We start from the raw sequence: 22,723 nt of genomic DNA, 5'->3' as shown, positions 1-22,723 counted from the left end.
GCGTTCTCCTGCCAAACCCAGATTTGTCTGTCAGACTGCCAGAAGGTGAATTATGATTCATCACTCCAGAGAACACGTTTCCACTGCTCCAGAGTCCAATGGCAGCTAGCTTTACACCACTCCACCCGACGCTTGGAATTGCGCATGCTGATCTTAGGCCTGTGTGTGGCTGTTCGGCCATGGAAAACCATTTCATGAAGCTTCTTGTGCTGACGTTGCTTCCAGAGCCAGTTTGGAACTTGGTTGTGAGTGTTGCAACCTAGGACAGAGGATTTTTACTCTTTATGCACTTCAGCACTCAACGGTCCAGTTCTGTGAGAGTGTGTGGCCTACCACATAATTGACCAGGGCAGCTCTAGCAGGGCAGAAATGTGACAAACTGACTTGTTGGAAAGGTGGCATCCTATGACGGTGCCACGTTGAAAGTCACTGAGCTCTTTAGTAAAGCCATTTTTTTTAACCAATGTTTGTCTATGGAGATTGCATGGCTGTGTGCTCAATTTTATACACCTGTCAGCATAGGGTGTGGCTGAAATAGCTGAATTGTCACACCTACTCCCGGTCCCTCTCTCCAGCTCTCGACGTCGGTCTACTAACCACCGGCCGTGGCAACCATTATTACGCATCCCTGTTCCCCATCATTACGCACACCTGTTCCCCATCATTACGCCAAGCTGAACTTCATCATCACCTTCATTACCTTCCCTTTATTAGCCCTCATTAGCCTCAGTCATCAGTCAATATTGGTTTGTTTTCATGTGCAGTGCGCATCCCCTGTTTTGTTCATTTGCCTTGCATCTTTGTTATTAAACTCTCCTTCTGCACCTGCTTCCTGACTCCCTCCATATACGTGACACTGATCCACTCATTTATAGGGGTGTCCACATACCTTTGTATATATGCATATATATAGTGTGTGTATATGTATATATTTACAGTACCAGTCAAATGTTTGGACACACCTACTCATTCAGGGGTTTTTCTTTATTTTTTACTATTTTCTACATTGTAGAATAATTGTGAAGACATGAAAACTATGAAATATCACATATGGAATCATGTAGTAACCAAACAAGTGTTAAACAAATCAAAATATATTTTCTATTTTAGATTATTCTAAGTAGCCATCCTTTGCGTTGATGACAGGTTTTCATACTCTTGGCATTCTATCAACCAGCTTCACCATGAATGCTTTTCCAACTGTCTTGAAGGAGTTTCCACATATGCTGAGCACTTGTTGGCTGCTTTTCTTTCACTCTACGGTCAGCACTCCATCACTCTCCTGCTTGGTCAAATAGCTCTTACACAGCCTTGAGGTGTGTTGGGTCATTGTCCTGTTGAAAAACAAATGATTCTCCCACTAAGCGCAAACCAGGTGGGATGGTAGAATGCTGTGGCAGCCATGCTGGTTTTGTGCCTTGAATTCTAAATAAATCACTGACAGCGTCACCAGCAAAGCACCCCCACACCATAACACACACATACGGAGATCATCCATTCACCTTCTCTGCATCTCACACGGCGGTTGGAACCAAAAATCGCAAAATTGGACTCATCAGACCAAAGGACAGGTTTCCACCAGTCTAATATCCATTGTTCGTATTTCTTGGCCCAAACAAGTCTCTTCTTGTTATTGGTGTACCTTAGTAGTGGTTTATTTGCAGCAATTCAACCATGAAGGCCTGATTCACGCAGTCTCCTCTGAACATTTGCTGTTGAGATGTGTCTGTTACTTGATCTCTGAACTTATCCTCTGCAGCAGAGGTAACTCTGGGTCTTCCTTTTCTGTAGTGATTTTCATGAAACATTTTCATCATATCGTTTGATGATTTTTGCGACTGCACTTGAAGATTTTCTGCATTGACTGCCCTCATGTCTGAAAGTAATGATGGACTTTCGTTTCTCTTTGTTTATTTGAGCTGTTCTTGCAATAATATGGACTTGGTCTTTTATCAACCCTACCTTGTCACAACACAACTGATTGGCTCAAACGCATTAAGAAGGAAAGAAATTCCACAAATTAACTTTTAACAATGCACACCTGTTAATTGAAATACATTGCAGGTGACTACCTCATGAAGCTGGTTGAGAGAATGCCAAGAGTGTGCAAAGCTGTCATCAAGGCAAAACGTGGCTACTTTGAAGAATTTCAAATATAAAATATATATTTGTTTATTATTATTTTTCATTACTACATTATTCCGTATGTGTTATTTCATAGTTTTAATGTATTCACTATTATTCTACAGTGTAGAAAATTGTCAAAATAAAGAAAAACCCTGGAATGAGTAGGTGTGTCCAAACGTTTGACTGGTACAGCCAATATAAAGGAAGAGAAGCTTAGTCCTAACCCCAGAGAGATAGAGATAGGCCTGTGGTATGCTACGACACAGACATGCATTTCTTTATGTCAGATGACTACTGTGTCTGCTATACAGATATACATGTAGCCATAATGAAGGAGGATTATTTGTTAATTTTCAATACAAATATTTTGTATAAATGTAAGCATTATATTGTTAAATTATAGGAGTAACTCTGGAAGGCCTGATACAGTCTTCCTCACCTCAAGTTCAATTGTCGGAGTCAGTTGGAGTGCCGTGGCACACGGCCTTCATATCATAGGCCTGCAGTAGCTATAGCTTCATAACAATAACCACACCATACCAAACCTTCATAAGCCTGTCTAAACTTTAATAGGATAATATCAAAAGTAAGTCAGGCCATTGTTTATTGGGGAAATACGAGCAGAAGAGCTAATGAAAACAAAGGAAAATCGCACTCCCCTCCCCTGTGCTCCCCAAAAAACCACACAACCCTCCCCAAAGCTAAAAAAAAGTTTGTCAACCCTCCCCTATTCTGGACCAACCAGTAAATTTCGACCTATCCCTTAGAAAACATGTCACAGGTGGCCCATCTCTCCACCTCAAAGTCTATGAAGTACCTTTGAAATGCTGGCAGGCAGAGCAGACAAAAATAATATGTCTGTAACCACAACCCAAAAACATACTCCTCACCAGGGTTGTTGTCAGGGTCTGAGTTTTAGTGCAGTCTTGAGAACAGCAAAAACAGGCATAAATAACCCCAGCATTTATCACATTGGTTTCTGTAGCTTCACCCACCTGTCTCTCTGAAAACACATAGCTATTAGCTATACAATTAGCCGCTACACACTAACTCAGTACCGAGATTAAAAACTATAATTTAATACATGAGCGATCTGTTAGCAGAAAAGTATTTTATTAACAAAGGTAAACAATTAAGTTTGCTTTACAGAAAACATTTTCTCTTCAGTTTTACAGCCAATTTCCTGCAATTCTACACATTTTGCCCTTGGGTGGGGAGACATTTTGTGCAATTCTACACATTTTGCCCTTGGGTGGGGAGACATTTTGTGCAATTCTACACATTTTGCCCTTGGGTGGGGAGACATTTTGTGCAATTCTACACATTTTGCCCTTGGGTGGGGAGACATTTTGTGCAATTCTACACATTTTGCCCTTGGGTGGGGAGACATTTTGTGCAATTCTGCACATTTTGCCATGACTTTTGCCAGGTTAATATGATATCTGAGTGAGAGTGACTAACAAAATCAATGGGGGCTCTGTGGAGGTCAGGGCAGCTGGGCACGTGCCCTGTGTTTTCGATTGGTAATTCAGCCATGATTACTACAAGTTTAGATAGCTGGCTAGACTAACTAGACTAATTGACCAATCTAAAAATATTTAACTGACATGGGTTAATTGAGTGACTGTCAGTGAGTGACATATACCAAGAGGAAAACTGCTGCAACCAAGTTTTGAAATTGCACCTTGTATGTTCTACTATTCTAACTCTCAACAATAAGTTGAGACCCCGACAGATTTTATAAATGTAGTATTATTATTTATATATAAATGTTTTAAATTACAGAGGTCTGGAGCTCGGCGTCCTCATGTGTAGCTACAGCCCTGCTCCTCACTCCAGAGAGGCACAGAACCACAGTGCTATCTTGCTATACCAGCCTGCCAGCCAGGCAGCCAGCCAGCCAACAAAACCATAACATTACCCCACACAGTAACATAAACACTTGATTCGATAAAAAAAAAAGATAAATTCCATCCACCACCCCAGACTCCCTCAGTACTATGAAACATAGCTTCATCCCAAAGTCCAGCTAGTTCAGCATGATTGCCAGTAAAGTATATTACATTGTATTTAATCCAGTTAACTTGGGCAGTAAGGAAGCATGGCGAAACCTGAGAAGCAACAACTTTCAGAAAATAAATCAAAAGACAAATGTCTGTTTTAAGTTGGACATAACGCATTTCTGTAAATTTGGTGTCAATGTTACAGCGCTAAGAGCATGGATCCTTCATGTTCTCAGTGCTGTGGTTGGTCTGCTCTGTGCTGCTGTGCCATGTGCTATGTGGTCAGTCAGTCAGATACATAGAGCGGGAGCGGGGGGGAAGCCCTGTCTCTGACATCCCTGTGGACAGTAGGAGCTCTGATGGTCTTCAGCCTCAGCTTGTGCGGTAATGCAGCACTGGAGGAGGCTGCTGGGACCTGCTGTTCTCCCTCCTCATCTGAACCCCCTCTCCTAGGGGTGGGCCTCAGCAGGGGAACCCCCGTCCAGGACAATAGGGGAGAGGGGAGAAGCGGGGGCAGGAGAAGGGAGGATGAGTTTGCAGGGTGGACAACACCAGGGATTTCTAAGAAGTATGGATAGGCCCTTCTAGTTGGTAGAGCATGTGGATTGATCATGGCAGGAGCCAGTTGTCCAGTCAGGACAGGGGGTAGGTGGTGGTAATTTGGCAAAGTAGAGGGGTCTCTGTAGCTGGGCCTCCTACCCCAGTAGACGTCCTTGTCCAGGGGCTGGGTTGGGCTGCTGGGTGGCGGAGAATGAGGGCTGTGGGTATGGGCATGGTGGAGCCGTAGCAGGCTGCTCTGGTGGGCAGCATAGCCCGCAGGACTCACCAGGCCAAAGTGGAGTTTGAGGGCCAGCAGTTCTGTGTTCAACCGGGCGTTCTCTTTGTTCATGGCCGCCAGGCGGCTCTCCAGCACGTAATCGTTTACCCTCCTCTTCTCCCTCGAGCGCTTGGCCGCCTCGTTGTTCTTGCGACGCTTCTCCCAGTATGTGACGTCCTTCTTCTCCTCTGGAATGAATTCTCTCTTGCGCCTCAGGCCCTTGTGTATCAGCGCCCCCTCTAGGGAGGCTGTATGACCATCCTCCACTGTCTCCGTGCTCCCATTTGGAGATACTGACATGGGCTCCATCTGGTCTCAGTATAGAAAGTAGGATGGCTATTTCTTGGTTGGGCAGATAAAAGAAGGATAAGTAAGTTCTCGTGCACTTCGTTCAGGTTTCTGTCTAGGATTTCACCTGTGAAGGGAATGTTTATTATTAGTTATTTGCAAAATCCTATGATTAGGCTATACATTTTCACATTTCTGCTATACAGTCTGGGTCACAGATCAGAACATTTACTAATTTCTGTGTTTGAGCATTGAAATCTTTGAATGACATGGTGTTGTAGAGCCACTAACACACTCATATCCCACTGTCTAACCGGATATACAGGCTGAATAAAGCAGTGGTGTATATGGTGGAAGGGCAGAGAGGAGGAGTTGTCTGAGGTGTAGCCATCCCCTCTAAGGTGACTAAAATAATTTAACACGTTTTGCTCTTAATGTCTGAAAGACGTGTACATTTAACGTGTGATTCATCTCGTAGACAGAGACCAGACAGTATGCATGGCCTACACATTAAAATGCTCATGTTGGAGAGTTGGTATGATATAGTAGAAGTATATATAAGTATATATAGTCTAGTCTTTGCTGTGCCAGCTTTTATGTCATTCACAAAACCAGCTTCTAGATTTGACACAGGAACCTCTCTGAACCTGTCTCTTCCTTCAACTTGACTAATAAACTCATATTGTTTTCCTAGATTACTATTACTTTTTTACTACCACTATTTTGTCTGACAGAACGGGCAAGTCAAGTGGTTGAGAGTTACGATCACACTCAATCTGCTTGATGCAGATCAGGCCCGTTTTAGAAACAAGGAAGGTTTTGGTTTCACAATTCTGCTCTCTCCCTCTCTCACACTCTTTTTTTCTCTCCCTCACACTCTCTTTTTCTCTCTCTTTCGCTCTCCGTCTCTCACACACTCTCTCTCTCACACACACTCGCTCTCTATCTCTCTCTCTCTCTCTCTCTCTCTCTCTCTCTCTCTCATACACACACACTCTCTCTCTCTCTCTCTCTCTCTCTCTCTCTCTCATACACACACACACTCTCTCTCTCTCTCTCTCTCTCACACACACTCGCTCTCTCTCTCTCTCTCTCTCTCTCTCTCTCTCTCTCTCTCTACACACACACTCTCTCTCTCTCTCTCTCTCTCTCTCTCTCTCTCTCTCTCTCTCGCAGTCTTTTTTTTGTTATGGTGCACTGACTTGCCCACCCCTTCACAAGAAGCTACTGCTTGCCTGCAGTGTGCTCATCTCTGGTTCCATATCCTCTACCTCCCTTTCATCTTCTATTGCCTCTGTATGAGATAAGAGGTTAGGTGCATGGGCCCTAGCTACTGGAAAATAGAAACCCTAATACAACCCTAATAAAAGTCTCTCCTGAACCATTACATGCTTATTAGTAAGAGCACCATGTCCCAATGTGAACTCTGATCTGTTTGGATGTCAGTGGTATGCAGCTCAATAGTTGAGATTGATTGGTCGCGGGCTGGTTTGGGCTACAATGCTGATGGCTGTTTGACGTTGTTTCTCCACCATGTTTCCTACAGCAGAGAAAGATGAGACCATAATGCACCGACTGTCAGCACCATGACGCCAGAAACATAGAGCAACAGAAGAACTACTAGAATAATCCGAAGGAGACCAGGTGAATGTACAATTGAAGTCGGAAGGTTACATACACTTAGGTTGGAGTCATTAAAACTCGTTTTTCAACCACTCCACAAATTTATTGTTAAGAAACTATAGTTTTGGCAAGTCGGTTAGGACATCTACTTGTGCATGACACAAGTAATTTTTCCAACAATTGTTTACAGACAGATTATTTCACTTATAATTCACTGTATCACAATTCCACTGGGTCAGAAGATTACATACACTAAGTTGACTGTGCCTTTAAACAGCTTGGAAAATTCCAGAAAATTATGTCATGTCTTTAGAAGCTTCTAATTTACATCATTTGAGTCATAGGAAAATCAGCCAAGACCTCAAAAGAAATCAGCCAACACCTCAGAAAAATATTTGTAGACCTCCAAAAGTCTGGTTCATCCTTGGAAGTAATTTCCAAATGCATATGAAGGAACCACGTTCATCTGTACAAACAATAGTACGCAAGTATAAACACCATGGGACCATGCAGCCATCATACCGCTCAGGAAGGAGACGCGTTCTGTCTCCTAGAGATGAACATCCTTTGTGAAAAGTGCAGATCAATCCCAGAACAACAGCAAAGGAACTTGTGAAGATGCTGGAGGAAACAGGTACAAAGTATCTATATCCACAGTAAAACGAGTCCTATATCGACATAACCTGAAAGGTCGCTCAGCAAGGAAGAAGGCACTGCTCCAAAACCGCCATAAAAAAGCCAGACGACGGTTGCAACTGCACATGGGGACAAAGATCTGACTTTTTGGAGAAATGTCCTCTGGTCTGATGAAACAAAAATAGAACTATTTGGCCATAATGACCATCGTTATGTTTGGAGGAAAAAGGGGAGGCTTGCAAGCCGAAGAACATCATCCCAACTGTGAAGCACGTGGGTGGCAGCATCATGTTGTTGTGGTGCTTTGCTGCAGGGGGGACTGGTGCACTTCACAAAATAGATGGCATCATGACAAAGTCATATGATGTGGATATATTGAAGCAACATCTCAAGACATCAGTCAGGAAGTTAAAGCTTGGTCACAAATGGGTCTTCCAAATGGACAATGACCCCAAGCATACTTCCAAAGTTGTGGTAAAATGGCTTAAGGACAACAAAGTCAAGGTATTGGAGTGGCCATCACAAAACTCTGACCTCAATCCTATAGAAAATGTGTGAGCAGAACTGAAAAAGCGTGTGCGGGCAAGGAGGCCTACAAACCTGACTCAGTTACACCAGCTCTGTCAGGAGGAATGGGCCAAAATTCACCCAACGTATTGTGGGAAACTTGTGGAAGGCTACCCGAAATGTTTGACCCAAGTTAAACAATTTAAAGGCAATGCTACCAAATACTAATTGAGTGGATGGAAACGTCTGACTAACTGGGAATGTGAATAAAGAAATCAAATCTGAAATAAATCATTATCTCTACTATTATTCTTACATTTCACAAAAACTGAGTTTAAATGTATGTTGCTAAGGAGTATGTAAACTTCCGGCTTCAGCTGTAGCTCTAGTCCATAAGTTATTATAGACAAGATAATAGACAAGGTTATAGACAAAACCATAGACAAGGTTACAGACAAGACCATGGACAAGGTTATAGACCACATTATAGACAAGGTTATAGACAAGACCATAGACAAGGTTATAGACAACTTTATAGACAAGGTTATAGACAAGACCATAGACAAGGTTATAGACATATTTGTAGACAAGGTTATAGACAAGGTTATAGACAGGGTTATAGACAAGGTTATAGACAAGGTTATAGACAAGGTTATAGACAGGGTTATAGACAAGACCATAGATAAGGTTATAGACAAGACCATGGACAAGGTTATAGACAACGTTATAGACATGATTATAGACAAGACCATAGACAAGGTTATAGACAAGGTTATAGATATATTTATAGACAAGGTTATAGACATATTTATAGACAAGGTTATAGACAAGGTTATAGACACGGTTATAGACAGGGTTATAGACAAGACCATAGACAAGGCCATAGACAAGGTTATAGACAAGGTTATAGACAAGGTTATGAACAGGGTTATAGACAGGGTTATAGACAAGGTTATAGACAAGGTTATGAACAGGGTTAGAGACAGGGTTATAGACAAGGTTATAGACAAGGTTATAGATGGGGTTATAGACAGAGTTATAGACAACGTTGTGGACAAGGTTATTGACCTTGGGGCTCCCGAGTGGTGCAGCGGTCTAAGGCACTGCATCTCAGTGTTAGAGGTGTCACTACAGACCCGGCTTCAATTCCAGGCTGTATCACAACCGGTCATGATTGGGAGTCCCATAGGGTTATAGACAGGGTTATAGACAAGGTTATAGACAAGGTAATAGACACGGTTATAGACAGGGTTATAGACAAGGTTATAGACAAGGTTATAGACAGGGTTATAGACAAGGTTATAGACAGGGTTATAGACAGGGTTATAGACAAGGTTATAGACAGGGTTATAGACAGGGTTATAGGCAGGGTTAAAGACAAGGTTATAGATAAGATTGCAGACAAGGTTATAGACAAGGTTATAGACCACGTATAGACAAGGTTATAGTCAAGGTTATAGACAAGGTTATAGACAAGGTTATAGAAAATGTTATAGAGAAGGTTATAGACAGGGTTATAGACAAGATTATAGACAAGGTTATAGACAAGGTTATAGACACGGTTATAGACAAGGTTATAGAGAAGGTTACAGACAGGGTTATAGACAAGGTTATAGACAAGGTTATAGACAAGGTTATAGACAGGGTTATAGACAAGATTATAGAGACGGTTATAGACAGGGTTATAGACCACGTTATAGACAAGGATATAGACACGGTTATAGACACGGTTATAGACACGGTTATAGACAAGGTTATAGACAAGGTTATAGACAAGGTTATAGACACGGTTATAGACAGGGTTATAGACAGGGTTATAGACAAGGTTATAGACAGGGTTATAGACAGGGTTATAGACAAGGTTATAGACAAGGTAATAGACACGGTTATAGACAGGGTTATAGACAAGGTTATAGACAGGGTTATAGACAGGGTTATAGACAAGGTTATAGACAGGGTTATAGACAGGGTTATAGGCAGGTTATAGACAGGGTTATAGACAAGGTTATAGACAGGGTTATAGACAGGGTTATAGACAAGGTTATAGACAGGGTTATAGACAAGGTTATAGACAGGGTTATAGACAATGTTATAGACAACATAATAGACACGGTTATAGACAGGGTTATAGACAAGGTTATAGACAGGGTTATAGACATGGTTATAGACAAGGTTATAGACAAGGTAATAGACACGGTTATAGACAGGGTTATAGACAAGGTTATAGACAGGGTTATAGACAGGGTTATAGACAAGGTTATAGACAGGGTTATAGACAGGGTTATAGGCAGGGTTATAGACAGGGTTATAGACAAGGTTATAGACAGGGTTATAGACAGGGTTATAGACAAGGTTATAGACAGGGTTATAGACAAGGTTATAGACAAGGTTATAGACAGGGTTATAGACAGGGTTATAAACGTGGTTATAGACAAGGTTATAGACAAGGTTATAGACAGGGTTATAGACAGGGTTATAGACAATGTTATAGACAACATAATAGACACGGTTATAGACAGGGTTATAGACAAGGTTATAGACAGGGTTATAGACAGGGTTATAGACAGGGTTATAGACAAGGTTATAGACAAGGTAATAGACAGGGTTATAGACAGGGTTATAGACAAGGCTATAGACAGGGTTATAGACAGGGTTATAGACAAGGTTATAGACAGGGTAATAGACACGGTTATAGACAGGGTTATAGACAAGGTTATAGACAGGGTTATAGACAGGGTTATAGACAAGGTTATAGACAGGGTTATAGACAAGGTTATAGACAGGGTTATAGACAAGGTTATAGACAAGGTTATAGACAGGGTTATAGACAGGGTTATAAACATGGTTATAGACAAGGTTATAGACAAGGTTATAGACAGGGTTATAGACAGGGTTATAGACAATGTTATAGACAACATAATAGACACGGTTATAGACAGGGTTATAGACAAGGTTATAGACAGGGTTATAGACAGGGTTATAGACAAGGTTATAGACAAGGTAATAGACACGGTTATAGACAGGGTTATAGACAAGGTTATAGACAAGGTTATAGACAGGGTTATAGACAAGGTTATAGACAGGGTTATAGACAGGGTTATAGACAAGGTTATAGACAGGGTTATAGACAGGGTTATAGGCAGGGTTAAAGACAAGGTTATAGATAAGATTGCAGACAAGGTTATAGACAAGGTTATAGACCACGTATAGACAAGGTTATAGTCAAGGTTATAGACAAGGTTATAGACAAGGTTATAGACAAGGTTATAGAAAATGTTATAGAGAAGGTTATAGACAGGGTTATAGACAAGATTATAGACAAGGTTATAGACAAGGTTATAGACACGGTTATAGACAAGGTTATAGACAAGGTTACAGACAGGGTTATAGACAAGGTTATAGACAAGGTTATAGACAAGGTTATAGACAGGGTTATAGACAAGATTATAGAGACGGTTATAGACAGGGTTATAGACCACGTTATAGACAAGGATATAGACACGGTTATAGACACGGTTATAGACACGGTTATAGACAAGGTTATAGACAAGGTTATAGACAAGGTTATAGACACGGTTATAGACAGGGTTATAGACAGGGTTATAGACAAGGTTATAGACAGGGTTATAGACAGGGTTATAGACAAGGTTATAGACAAGGTAATAGACACGGTTATAGACAGGGTTATAGACAAGGTTATAGACAGGGTTATAGACAGGGTTATAGACAAGGTTATAGACAGGGTTATAGACAGGGTTATAGACAGGTTATAGACAGGGTTATAGACAAGGTTATAGACATAGACAAGTTATAGACAGGGTTATAGACAAGGTTATAGACAGGGTTATAGACAAGGTTATAGACAGGGTTATAGACAATGTTATAGACAACATAATAGACACGGTTATAGACAGGGTTATAGACAAGGTTATAGACAGGGTTATAGACATGGTTATAGACAAGGTTATAGACAAGGTAATAGACACGGTTATAGACAGGGTTATAGACAATAGGGGTTATAGACAGGGTTATAGACAGGGTTATAGACAAGGGTTATAGACAGGGTTATAGACAGGGTTATAGGCAGGGTTATAGACAGGGTTATAGACAAGGTTATAGACAGGGTTATAGACAGGGTTATAGACAAGGTTATAGACAGGGTTATAGACAAGGTTATAGACAAGGTTATAGACAGGGTTATAGACAGGGTTATAAACGTGGTTATAGACAAGGTTATAGACAAGGTTATAGACAGGGTTATAGACAGGGTTATAGACAATGTTATAGACAACATAATAGACACAAGGTTATAGACAGGGTTATAGACAAGGTTATAGACAGGGTTATAGACAGGGTTATAGACAGGGTTATAGACAAGGTTATAGACAAGGTAATAGACAGGGTTATAGACAGGGTTATAGACAAGGCTATAGACAGGGTTATAGACAGGGTTATAGACAAGGTTATAGACAGGGTAATAGACACGGTTATAGACAGGGTTATAGACAAGGTTATAGACAGGGTTATAGACAGGGTTATAGACAAGGTTATAGACAGGGTTATAGACAAGGTTATAGACAGGGTTATAGACAAGGTTATAGACAAGGTTATAGACAGGGTTATAGACAGGGTTATAAACATGGTTATAGACAAGGTTATAGACAAGGTTATAGACAGGGTTATAGACAGGGTTATAGACAATGTTATAGACAACATAATAGACAGGGTTATAGACAGGGGTTATAGACAAGGTTATAGACAGGGTATAGACAGGGTTATAGACAGGGTTATAGACAAGGTTATAGACATAGACAGGGTTATAGACAAGGTTATAGACAGGGTTATAGACAGGGTTATAGACAAGGTTATAGACAGGGTTATAGACAGGGACAAGGTTATAGACAGGGTTATAGACAGGGTTATAGACAAGGTTATAGACAGGGTTATAGACAGGGTTATAGACAAGGTTATAGACAGGGTTATAGACAGGGTTATAGACAAGGTTATAGACAGGGTTATAGACAAGGTTATAGACAGGGTTATAGACAGGGTTATAGACATGGGTTATAGACAAGGTTATAGACAAGGTTATAGACAGGGTTATAGACAGGGTTATAGACAGGGTTATGTTATAGACAACATAATAGACACGGTTATAGACAGGGTTATAGACAAGGTTATAGACAGGGTTATAGACAGGGTTATAGACAGGGTTATAGACAAGGTTATAGACAAGGTAATAGACAGGGTTATAGACAGGGTTATAGACAAGGTTATAGACAGGGTTATAGACAGGGTTATAGACAAGGTTATAGACAAGGTAAGACAGGGTAGACACGGTTATAGACAGGGTTATAGACAAGGTTATAGACAGGGTTATAGACAGGGTTATAGACAAGGGTTATAGACAGGGTTATAGACAGGGTTATAGACAGGGTTATAGACAGGGTTATAGACAGACAGACAGGTTATAGACAGGGTTATAGACAGGGTTATAGACAAGGTTATAGACAGGGTTATAGACAAGGTTATAGACAGGGTTATAGACAAGGTTATAGACAGGGTTATAGACAGGGTTATAAGCAGGGTTATAGACAGGGTTATAGACAAGGTTATAGACAGGGTTATAGACAGGGTTATCGACAAGGTTATAGACAGGGTTATAGACAGGGTTATAGACAATGTTATAGAAAACATAATAGACACGGTTATAGACAGGGTTATAGACAAGGTTATAGAAAGGGTTATAGACAGGGTTATAGACAGGGTTATAGGCAGGGTTAAAGACAAGGTTATAGACAAGGTTATAGACAGGGTTATAGAAAATGTTATAGAGAAGGTTATAGACAGGGTTATAGACAAGATTATAGACAAGGTTATAGACAAGGTTATAGACACGGTTATAGACAAGGTTATAGACAAGGTTACAGACAGGGTTATAGACAAGGTTATAGACAAGGTTATAGACAAGGTTATAGACAGGGTTATAGACAAGGTTATAGACAGGGTTATAGACAGGGTTATAAACATGGTTATAGACAAGGTTATAGACAAGGTTATAGACAGGGTTATAGACAATGTTATAGACAATATAATAGACACGGTTATAAACAGGGTTATAGACAAGGTTATAGACAGGGTTATAGACAGGGTTATAGACAGGGTTATAGGCAGGGTTAAAGACAAGGTTATAGACAGGGTTATAGACAGGGTTATAGACAATGTTATAGACAATATAATAGACACGGTTATAAACAGGGTTATAGACAAGGTTATAGACAGGGTTATAGACAGGGTTATAGACAGGGTTATAGGCAGGGTTAAAGACAAGGTTATAGACAGGGTTATAGAAAATGTTATAGAGAAGGTTATAGACAGGGTTATAGACAGGGTTATAGACAAGGTTATAGACAGGGTTATAGACAAGGTTATAGACAAGGTTATAGACAGGGTTATAGACAGGGTTATAAACATGGTTATAGACAAGGTTATAGACAGGGTTATAGACAGGGTTATAGACAATGTTATAGACAACATAATAGACACGGTTATAGACAGGGTTATAGACAAGGTTATAGACAGGGTTATAGACAGGGTTATAGACAAGGTTATAGACAAGGTAATAGACACGGTTATAGACAGGGTTATAGACAATGTTATAGACAGGGTTATAGACAGGGTTATAGACAAGGTTATAGACAGGGTAATAGACACGGTTATAGACAGGGTTATAGACAAGGTTATAGACAGGGTTATAGACAGGGTTATAGACAAGGTTATAGACAGGGTTATAGACAGGGTTATAGGCAGGGTTATAGACAGGGTTATAGACAAGGTTATAGACAGGGTTATAGACAGGGTTATAGACAAGGTTATAGACAGGGTTATAGACAAGGTTATAGACAAGGTTATAGACAGGGTTATAGACAGGGTTATAAACATGGTTATAGACAAGGTTATAGACAAGGTTATAGACAAGGTTATAGACAGGGTTATAGACAGGGTTATAGACAATGTTATAGACAACATAATAGACACGGTTATAGACAGGGTTATAGACAAGGGTATAGACAGGGTTATAGACAGGGTTATAGACAGGGTTATAGGCAGGGTTAAAGACAAGGTTATAGACAAGGTTATAGACAGGGTTATAGAAAATGTTATAGAGAAGGTTATAGACAGGGTTATAGACAAGATTATAGACAAGGTTATAGACAAGGTTATAGACACGGTTATAGACAAGGTTATAGACAAGGTTACAGACAGGGTTATAGACAAGGTTATAGACAAGATTATAGACAGGGTTATAGACACAGTTATAGACACGGTTATAGACAGGGTTATAGACCACGTTATAGACACGGTTATAGACACGGTTATAGACACGGTTATAGACACGGTTATAGACAAGGTTATAGACAAGGTTATAGACACGGTTATAGACACGGTTATAGACAAGGTTATAGACAAGGTTATAGACAGGGTTATAGACACGGTTATAGACAAGGTTATAGACAAGGTTATAGACAAGGTTAGCAGGGACAAGGTTATAGACAAGGTTATAGACACGGTTATAGACACGGTTATAGACAAGGTTATAGACCACGTTATAGACCACGTTATAGACAAGGTTATAGACAAGGTTATAGACACCTTTATAGACAAGGTTATAGACACGGTTAGCAGGGACAAGGTTATAGACAAGGTTATAGACCAGGTTATAGTCACAGTTATAGACAAGGTTATAGACACGGTTATAGACAAGGTTATAGACACGGTTATAGACAAGGTTATAGACAAGGTTATTGACACGGTTAGCAGGGACAAGGTTATAGACAAGGTTATAGACAAGGTTATAGACAAGGTTATAGACAAGGTTATAGACACGGTTAGCAGGGACAAGGTTATAGACAAGGTTATAGACACGGTTAGCAGGGACAAGGTTATAGACAAGGTTATAGATACGGTTAGCAGGGACAAGGTTATAGACACGGTTAGCAGGGACAAGGTAAGGTCCTACAGTGGTGTGTTGCAAACAAGATGGTTTGTAAATGTGAAATAGACAATAATACACTAGAGATTTACACTACATTTATTTGCCAGTTATGTAACATGAGACCAACAATTATGTAATTTGAGCTTAATGTAAGTTATGCGATCTGGAGATATGAGGCCTTGAGGGGAAGGCATGTGTTCAACTTCATATGGCTTATGCTGTTCTGCTCTCACTGTACCCTGGGACGAAGCTCAGTAAAATGTCAGTGTAAAATGAAGTAAGCTACCGATCTGGGGATTTACTCTCTCAGAGTTAAAATGTTGTAAACATACCAGCAATGACTGTGCCCTTGGGTGAGACCACTTACTCATCATACCTTTGATCAAGTGTCTGATCACAATCACAACTGTAGGTAATACAGTGTGTCCATTGCTATAATCACACTGGCAGACACACGTCTGTGTTGTACAAAATTTCCCAAAGGTTGTCATGTCTATGAAGGTCAACATTTTGCTCTGAGAGATGAAAATAATTTGTTAATAATCATGGGTCAGAGGCATGTTCCCATCTCACTCCCTTTTAGGGTTGTCAAGATACCAGTATCGTGATACTCAGAAGTATCATGGCACGCAAACAAAACATGATAATTATTATTATTATGAAGCGAACGACATTTCTTGGGGAAAATCATTGGAATATTGAAAACATACAAACAGCCTTATGTTGTCATTCAGAATCACAATTGCTAATTTTCCTAACTATAGCACACACTATTTAACAAAAAGCAGGTTTTTAAAGAGTTTAGTCTTCTTTGTGTTTTACTTTTTTGTCATGGAAAGTGCAGTATAATAGTATTGTGATACTGGTATAGTGAGAGCCCTATTGCCTTTGACCAAGGTTTCAGCCTTTGGCTATTTAATATGATGAGTATAATGAGTCTTTTTAACCGCACATGCACACATGGGACACGCTCTCTTTATTGTCTCGATTTGTCAGATGTGTGCATACTGGTAGCGAAGTCAGGTGCAGGAGAGCAGAGATTTGTGAACAGGCACACACTTTATTTAGGCAAAAGTGCAGAACGCGCAAAACAGTCACAAGAATTGTGTTTAACAATAAACATCTTCGTGAAAAAATAGCACGGAAAAAACAAGCCAGTCTGGCGCGTCAACAATACACACGTAACACAAACAATCTTATACAAAGACATGATGGGGAACAGAGGAATAAATACATGTAGATTGATTGGGGAATGAAAACCAGGTGTGCAGGGAACAAGACAAAACAAATGGATACATGAAAAATGGAGCAGCGATGGCTAGAAAGCCGTTGACATCGACCGCCGAACGCCGCCCGAACAGGTAGAGGAGCTGAGTTCGGCGGAAGTCGTGACACCGTTAGGCAAAATTAAAGCTTCTTAACGGGCAAAATGTACAATCAGATATTACACCTCTTGTTGACCTCTGTACTTAACACTTCATAGATGCACTGAAAAATATGTTTTCGCACAGGATTTCACACACGAACCAGTGCTGTATAAAGTGCAAAAACATAACTATTATAGCTTTTTACCTCAACTTATAGTGAAATATCCTGCGAGTTCTTGTTTTCATTAATACTTTGCGAGCAGTCTCGCTGTCTGTCCTATTAGATATATTATTATTATGTAGATCTTTGTCTGAAGCAATTTTGCAACATCAATGAAATATTACGAAAGCTAACAATATTGAAAAAGAGTTTAAAAATGGAAATGTTGCATGTACGAGAACCCCAGAAAATACAACTTTGAGAATTTTACTATTCATGTAGATCACAGTAGACCAACGTTGTTGCACGTTGCTGATACTTACTCTTTGAAGTGGCAGTCAAAGCAAAGGACATAAACATTTACCCAAAGACTGAGATGAGAGACAGAGATTAGTGCTCTGCCTTGTGGTGGAGAGCACACGCCTTTAGAGGTCAAAATACCTATATATAGTCTACCCACTCCCCTACACCAGATATAGCTGGACTTCTCAACGTTTCCCTTGCAGTTGTACCTTCTCTTTATATTGTTGTATGATGAGCTAGAAAAATTGCAGGCCATGATCATTTCTTAATGCATATCTTCATCAATTGATAACTAGAAGCAACCAATCTGTTTATGGCGTGTACAACCACATCCAGACCATTTTAAACCTCATTAACATTGCTGCTGTACTGTTGCACAGTATTTCATGCGGTGCTACATATTTACAGCCTGGTGCTAGAGGTGATGGAAGTAGAGCAGCTCTGTGTCGAGATGGCAGAGTGGCCTAAATGGGTACAAACTGGAAAAACTTGCCCCAACTCTTCTGTAAAAAGATTGCAGTCAGATTGCAATATAACAGCAATATACTGAAAATACTGCTTCCAAAATAACCTATTTTTTTTACTGCAGTAAGTTTGCAGTGTAACTGCAGTTAAAGTGCAGTATAACTGCTGTTCAACTGCGGTACACTGCAGTTATTTTGCATTTATTGAGTCCAAAATACCACAGTCGACTGCAGTTACTGCACTTTTACTGCAGTTTCAAAACCTCAATCTTTTTTGTAAGGGAACAGTGAGTTGGAGGACATTTGTCAGGGGTCAAGGGCTGAGAACTAGCAAGTGGAGAGCACTCATGCTGTGTACAGCGTTAGCGATTAGGGAAGCTTGAAAGCACAGGACTGCAGCAGAGAGAGTTGCTCAGCTTCCTGAACAGTCCTCTCCAGAGACGAGAACCTCACTGCTAGAGTTCTGCACCTGCTTCTTAGTGACATGCTTATTATAGACCCTGCTTTTTAGTAAGAAACTCTCAAACTTCTTCTTTTGACACCTATCTGTTTTTACTGCAGCAGTCACAGCACCAGTTGGTCTGTTGTTGTTTCCTTCCTTGCTTTGTGAAGTACTTGAGTCTCTCTCCCTGGTTCCTAATAGGAAACCATTGGTTAACCTCCTGACTTTTGCTGTTTATGTTTTCGGCGAACTGTCACGGTGGCAATGATAGAAAATGTCCAGTACCTCTTAAATTCTCCAGGGAATTTTGCCTTCATTACAAGCATGCTTTTTCAGTTAACGCATACATTCTTAAAAAAATAACATGTCAAATCAGTTAGGATTGTATTGTATTTCTTGCATTGTATGTGTCTATAAGAAAAGTACTTTTTTATTAATAACACTTTAATTGACTCTTATTTATTAGCTCGTCACCAGAAGAAGAAGAACAACAACAACGAGTTCCATTATGAATTTTCTGGTTGTTCTACCTTCTACAAGCTTTATACAGTATGTAGGGAGAAGTAACTAAGCCTTTAACTCTACAAAGTTTGTAGCGTTTTCAACAGGGAATAAAATAGACGATAATATCTGTCTGATGTCTCTTCTTTTACAATTCTATATTTTCACCCTCTTATATAGAACAATAATTGGTCAATTAAAAATATTTGTCATTGCTGTAATCACTTTTATGTAAATGTAGAAAGGTCTTACAGGTCCTACACTGCCTGACTACATTTCACATTTCTCCTAGTTTACACTTATGCAACACATATGCAATAAATAGCATTATTGTATTGGTTTTTGTATGTTGTACAAAAGTATTCTAAATAAGTTTAAAAAATATGTTAATTTGTTTAAAAAACTAGCTCTTATCCAGTGTCAACATTTGATAAAATGTGTGATCTTTTTTAAATGGGGAAGTCACCTCATTTAAAATATACCCAGATCTGAGATACCACATGTAAAATAGACCTGCTATGATAACACACTCCAAAAATCTCAAAACTAGAATTGTGTAAATCAAGACTAACTTTTCATGTCTGAAAATATTAGTTAGGAATTCAAGAGTGCAGTAATATTCTCTGATGACTGCTGCAACCTGAGACTTGAGAGTTAGATCAGACGGCACAGCATGACTCTAAAAAATGACTTATTGTACCCAATCAACTCCTTGATATTTACCTCACTCTCTCTGTAGCTGTATACGTCATATGTGAAGGGAACTTGAATTTAGTTGGGTGAAAATTAGGTGAAAATGAACACAGGATCTTACCTTCTGCTGCCAGACAACTATATTCCAGTGAGTCCACCACTGATGCAACATGACAATGACCTCACTCAAAGTGCCACCGCCCACCCATTGTGTTTCTGTGAGAAACAGACGGCAACTTACAGAACTGTATAATCATCCTTCCACTGTAACTCAAGTGAAGTTCACCTACAGTAATGTGGCTATGACCACCAATACTATGTGTGACATCTCACAACCTTTTGTTTTCTCACTCTTAGCGCATTAAGTCTGTCTGCCTGTTTGTCTTTCCACCCCTGCACCATCGAGCCTAGCCCATCACTTGTGTTCTGTGTGTCTGTATCCCCCTCAGTGTAAAGTTTGAGGCTTACGCATGTTATCGTCTGGGAGATGGGTTTGATCAGAGAGAGCCTGGAAGGGTCAGCCTTTAGATCTGATGATACCTGGCTTACTGGGTCCGTCCCAGAAACGTCAAATATTTGTTTCTCTCTTTCTAGCCCTTAACCATCACTATGTATTCTATGTGGTGATAAGGCAGCTTACTTTATGATGCATAAAGTCCCTCATATGACCTCAAGTGTCCCACAAATGTTCAATAAAAATGTTAGGAACGACATACAGTACTTCTTTGTCCACTAGGTTAAACACTGGAAAGTGGAATCTCTGAAAACTTTCTATTGCTTTATTATAAAATATTGTTTTGCAAATTTGAGATCAAGATCCAATAGGGAAATTCCAGTGGAATGGCAAAACATCATAGACCTAGTGTGTCACCACACTTTTTAATTCTCCAGCATCAACAGTTAGGCTACATTTGTTCACAATTGTCACAAGCTTTCTAGTTTGTTAATAACTAGTTAATATTTACTTCATACAATTTTACATAAAATATTTTGGGGATTAACCTGTATGATTCAGACGATTTTGACAAACAATACTATATTGACAAAGCATGTCATGACTGAGATTCCGTGTCTGGTAGTAAAGTACTCCATCTAGTGGCTTATCATAGAAAGAGGTGCTGCATTTTACTGCCATGTTGTGCAGTGTACAGAGTGCTGTACTGCAGTATCCTCTGCTGGAGGTCTAATAACTGTTAACATGTAGAATAGTGCTGGTCTGAGGACCATGCTTCAAGAGTTCATGAGTTGCCCAATTGATTCTCTAATGTGATCTTGTTTTGTTACTATAACTGTTACTATACTGGTTTTGTAGTTACTGTCTACAAAATGGTTAGTTATAGTTGTAGTTATAGTAGTTATACAGTACCAGTCAAAAGTTCGGACATGCCTACTTATTCAAAGGGTTTTTCTTTATAGACATCAAAACTATGAAATAACCCATATGGAATCATGTAGTAAGGAAAAAAAGTTGAGATTCTTCAAAGTAGCCACCCTTTGCCTTGATGACAGCTTTGCACACTCTTGGCATTCTCTCAACCAGCTTCATGAAGTAGTCACGTGGAATGCATTTCAATTAACAGGTGTGCGATGTTAATAGTTCATTTGTGGAATTTCTTTCCTTCTTAATGCGTTTGAGCCAATCAGGTGTGTTGTGGCATGGTAGGGGTAGTATACAGAAAATAGCCCTGTTTTGTAAAAGACCAAGTCCATATTATGGCAAAAACAGCTCAAATAAGCAAAGAGAAACGACAGTCCATCATTACATTAAGACATGAAGGTCAGTCAATGCGGAAAATGTCAAGAACTTTGAAAGTTTCTTCAAGTGCAGTTGCAAAAAACTTTGAGCACTAAGTTACCAGCCTCAGAAATTGCAGCCCAAATAAATGCTTCACAGAGTTCAAGTAACAGACACATCTCAACATCAACTGTTCAGAGGAGACTATGTGAATCAGGCCTTCATGGTCGAATTGCTGCAAAGAAATCACCACTAAAGGACACCAATAATAGGAAGAGACTTGTTTGGGCCAAGAAACATGAGAAATGGACAATAGACCGGTGGAAAGTCCAAATTTGAGATTTTCGATTCCAACTACTGCATCTTTTTGAGATGCAAAATAGGTGAATGGATGATCTCTGCACGAGTAGTTCCCACCTTGAAGCATGGAGGAGGAGGTGTGATGGTGTGGGGGTTCTTTGCTGGTGAATGTTAGTGGTTTATTTAGAATTCAAGGCACACTTAACCAACATGGCTACCACAGCATTCTGCAGTGATACGCCATCCCACCTGGTTTGCGCTTAGTCTAACTGTCACGACTTCTGCCGAAGTTGGCTCCCCTGCCTGTTCGGGCGGTGCTCGGCGGTCGTCGTCACTGTCCTACTAGCCACTACCGATCCCTTTTTCGTTTGTCTGTTGGTTTTGTCTTATTAGTTTCACCTGTGTGTATTTTAGTTTAATTAGCCTCCTTATATTTAGTAGGTTGTCCCGCCCTTGTTTTGTGCAGGATTGTTTTTGTATTCCTGTTATTTGGTGGTGTTCATGAGTTTTATTCTCCGGACTATTCTGGTCCTGCTTTGGATTATTCACCCTGTGTGTTGGGTTGACCGTTGTTTTGTGTGCCGGAGAATAAACTGTCTAATAATTGAAACCTGCTCTCTGTGCCTGTTTCCACCCACCTTAGTAACTCATGACAGAATCCCGCTCCACAATGGAATCAGCAGGAGCAGCCGCGTCTCCTCTCCCATCGATGGAAGAGAGGGTCCTCCATCACACCAGCATGCTTCACCGGATTGGTTCGG

At 40.1% G+C, this 22,723-nt stretch overlaps 1 protein-coding gene across 1 annotated transcript; it reads right to left on the bottom strand.

Moving 5' to 3' along the window:
- Window positions 1–2,830: 2,830 nt before the first annotated feature.
- On the bottom strand, window positions 2,831–20,131 carry LOC112216133 (nuclear factor interleukin-3-regulated protein-like). Its single transcript, XM_024376279.2, has 2 exons — window positions 20,049–20,131; window positions 2,831–5,362 (listed from the first exon to the last, which is right to left on the bottom strand). The coding sequence occupies exon 2, from the start codon at window positions 5,254–5,256 to the stop codon at window positions 4,417–4,419; it is 840 nt and encodes a 279-aa protein (XP_024232047.1). The 5' UTR covers window positions 5,257–5,362; window positions 20,049–20,131; the 3' UTR covers window positions 2,831–4,416.
- Between the last annotated feature and the right edge of the window lie 2,592 nt (window positions 20,132–22,723).

This window comes from Oncorhynchus tshawytscha, linkage group LG01 (assembly GCF_018296145.1).
Source record: "Oncorhynchus tshawytscha isolate Ot180627B linkage group LG01, Otsh_v2.0, whole genome shotgun sequence".
Classification (NCBI taxonomy): domain Eukaryota; kingdom Metazoa; phylum Chordata; class Actinopteri; order Salmoniformes; family Salmonidae; genus Oncorhynchus; species Oncorhynchus tshawytscha.
The sequence above is the reverse complement of the archived record's forward strand: the minus strand, read 5'-3'. Positions and strand labels throughout refer to the sequence as shown.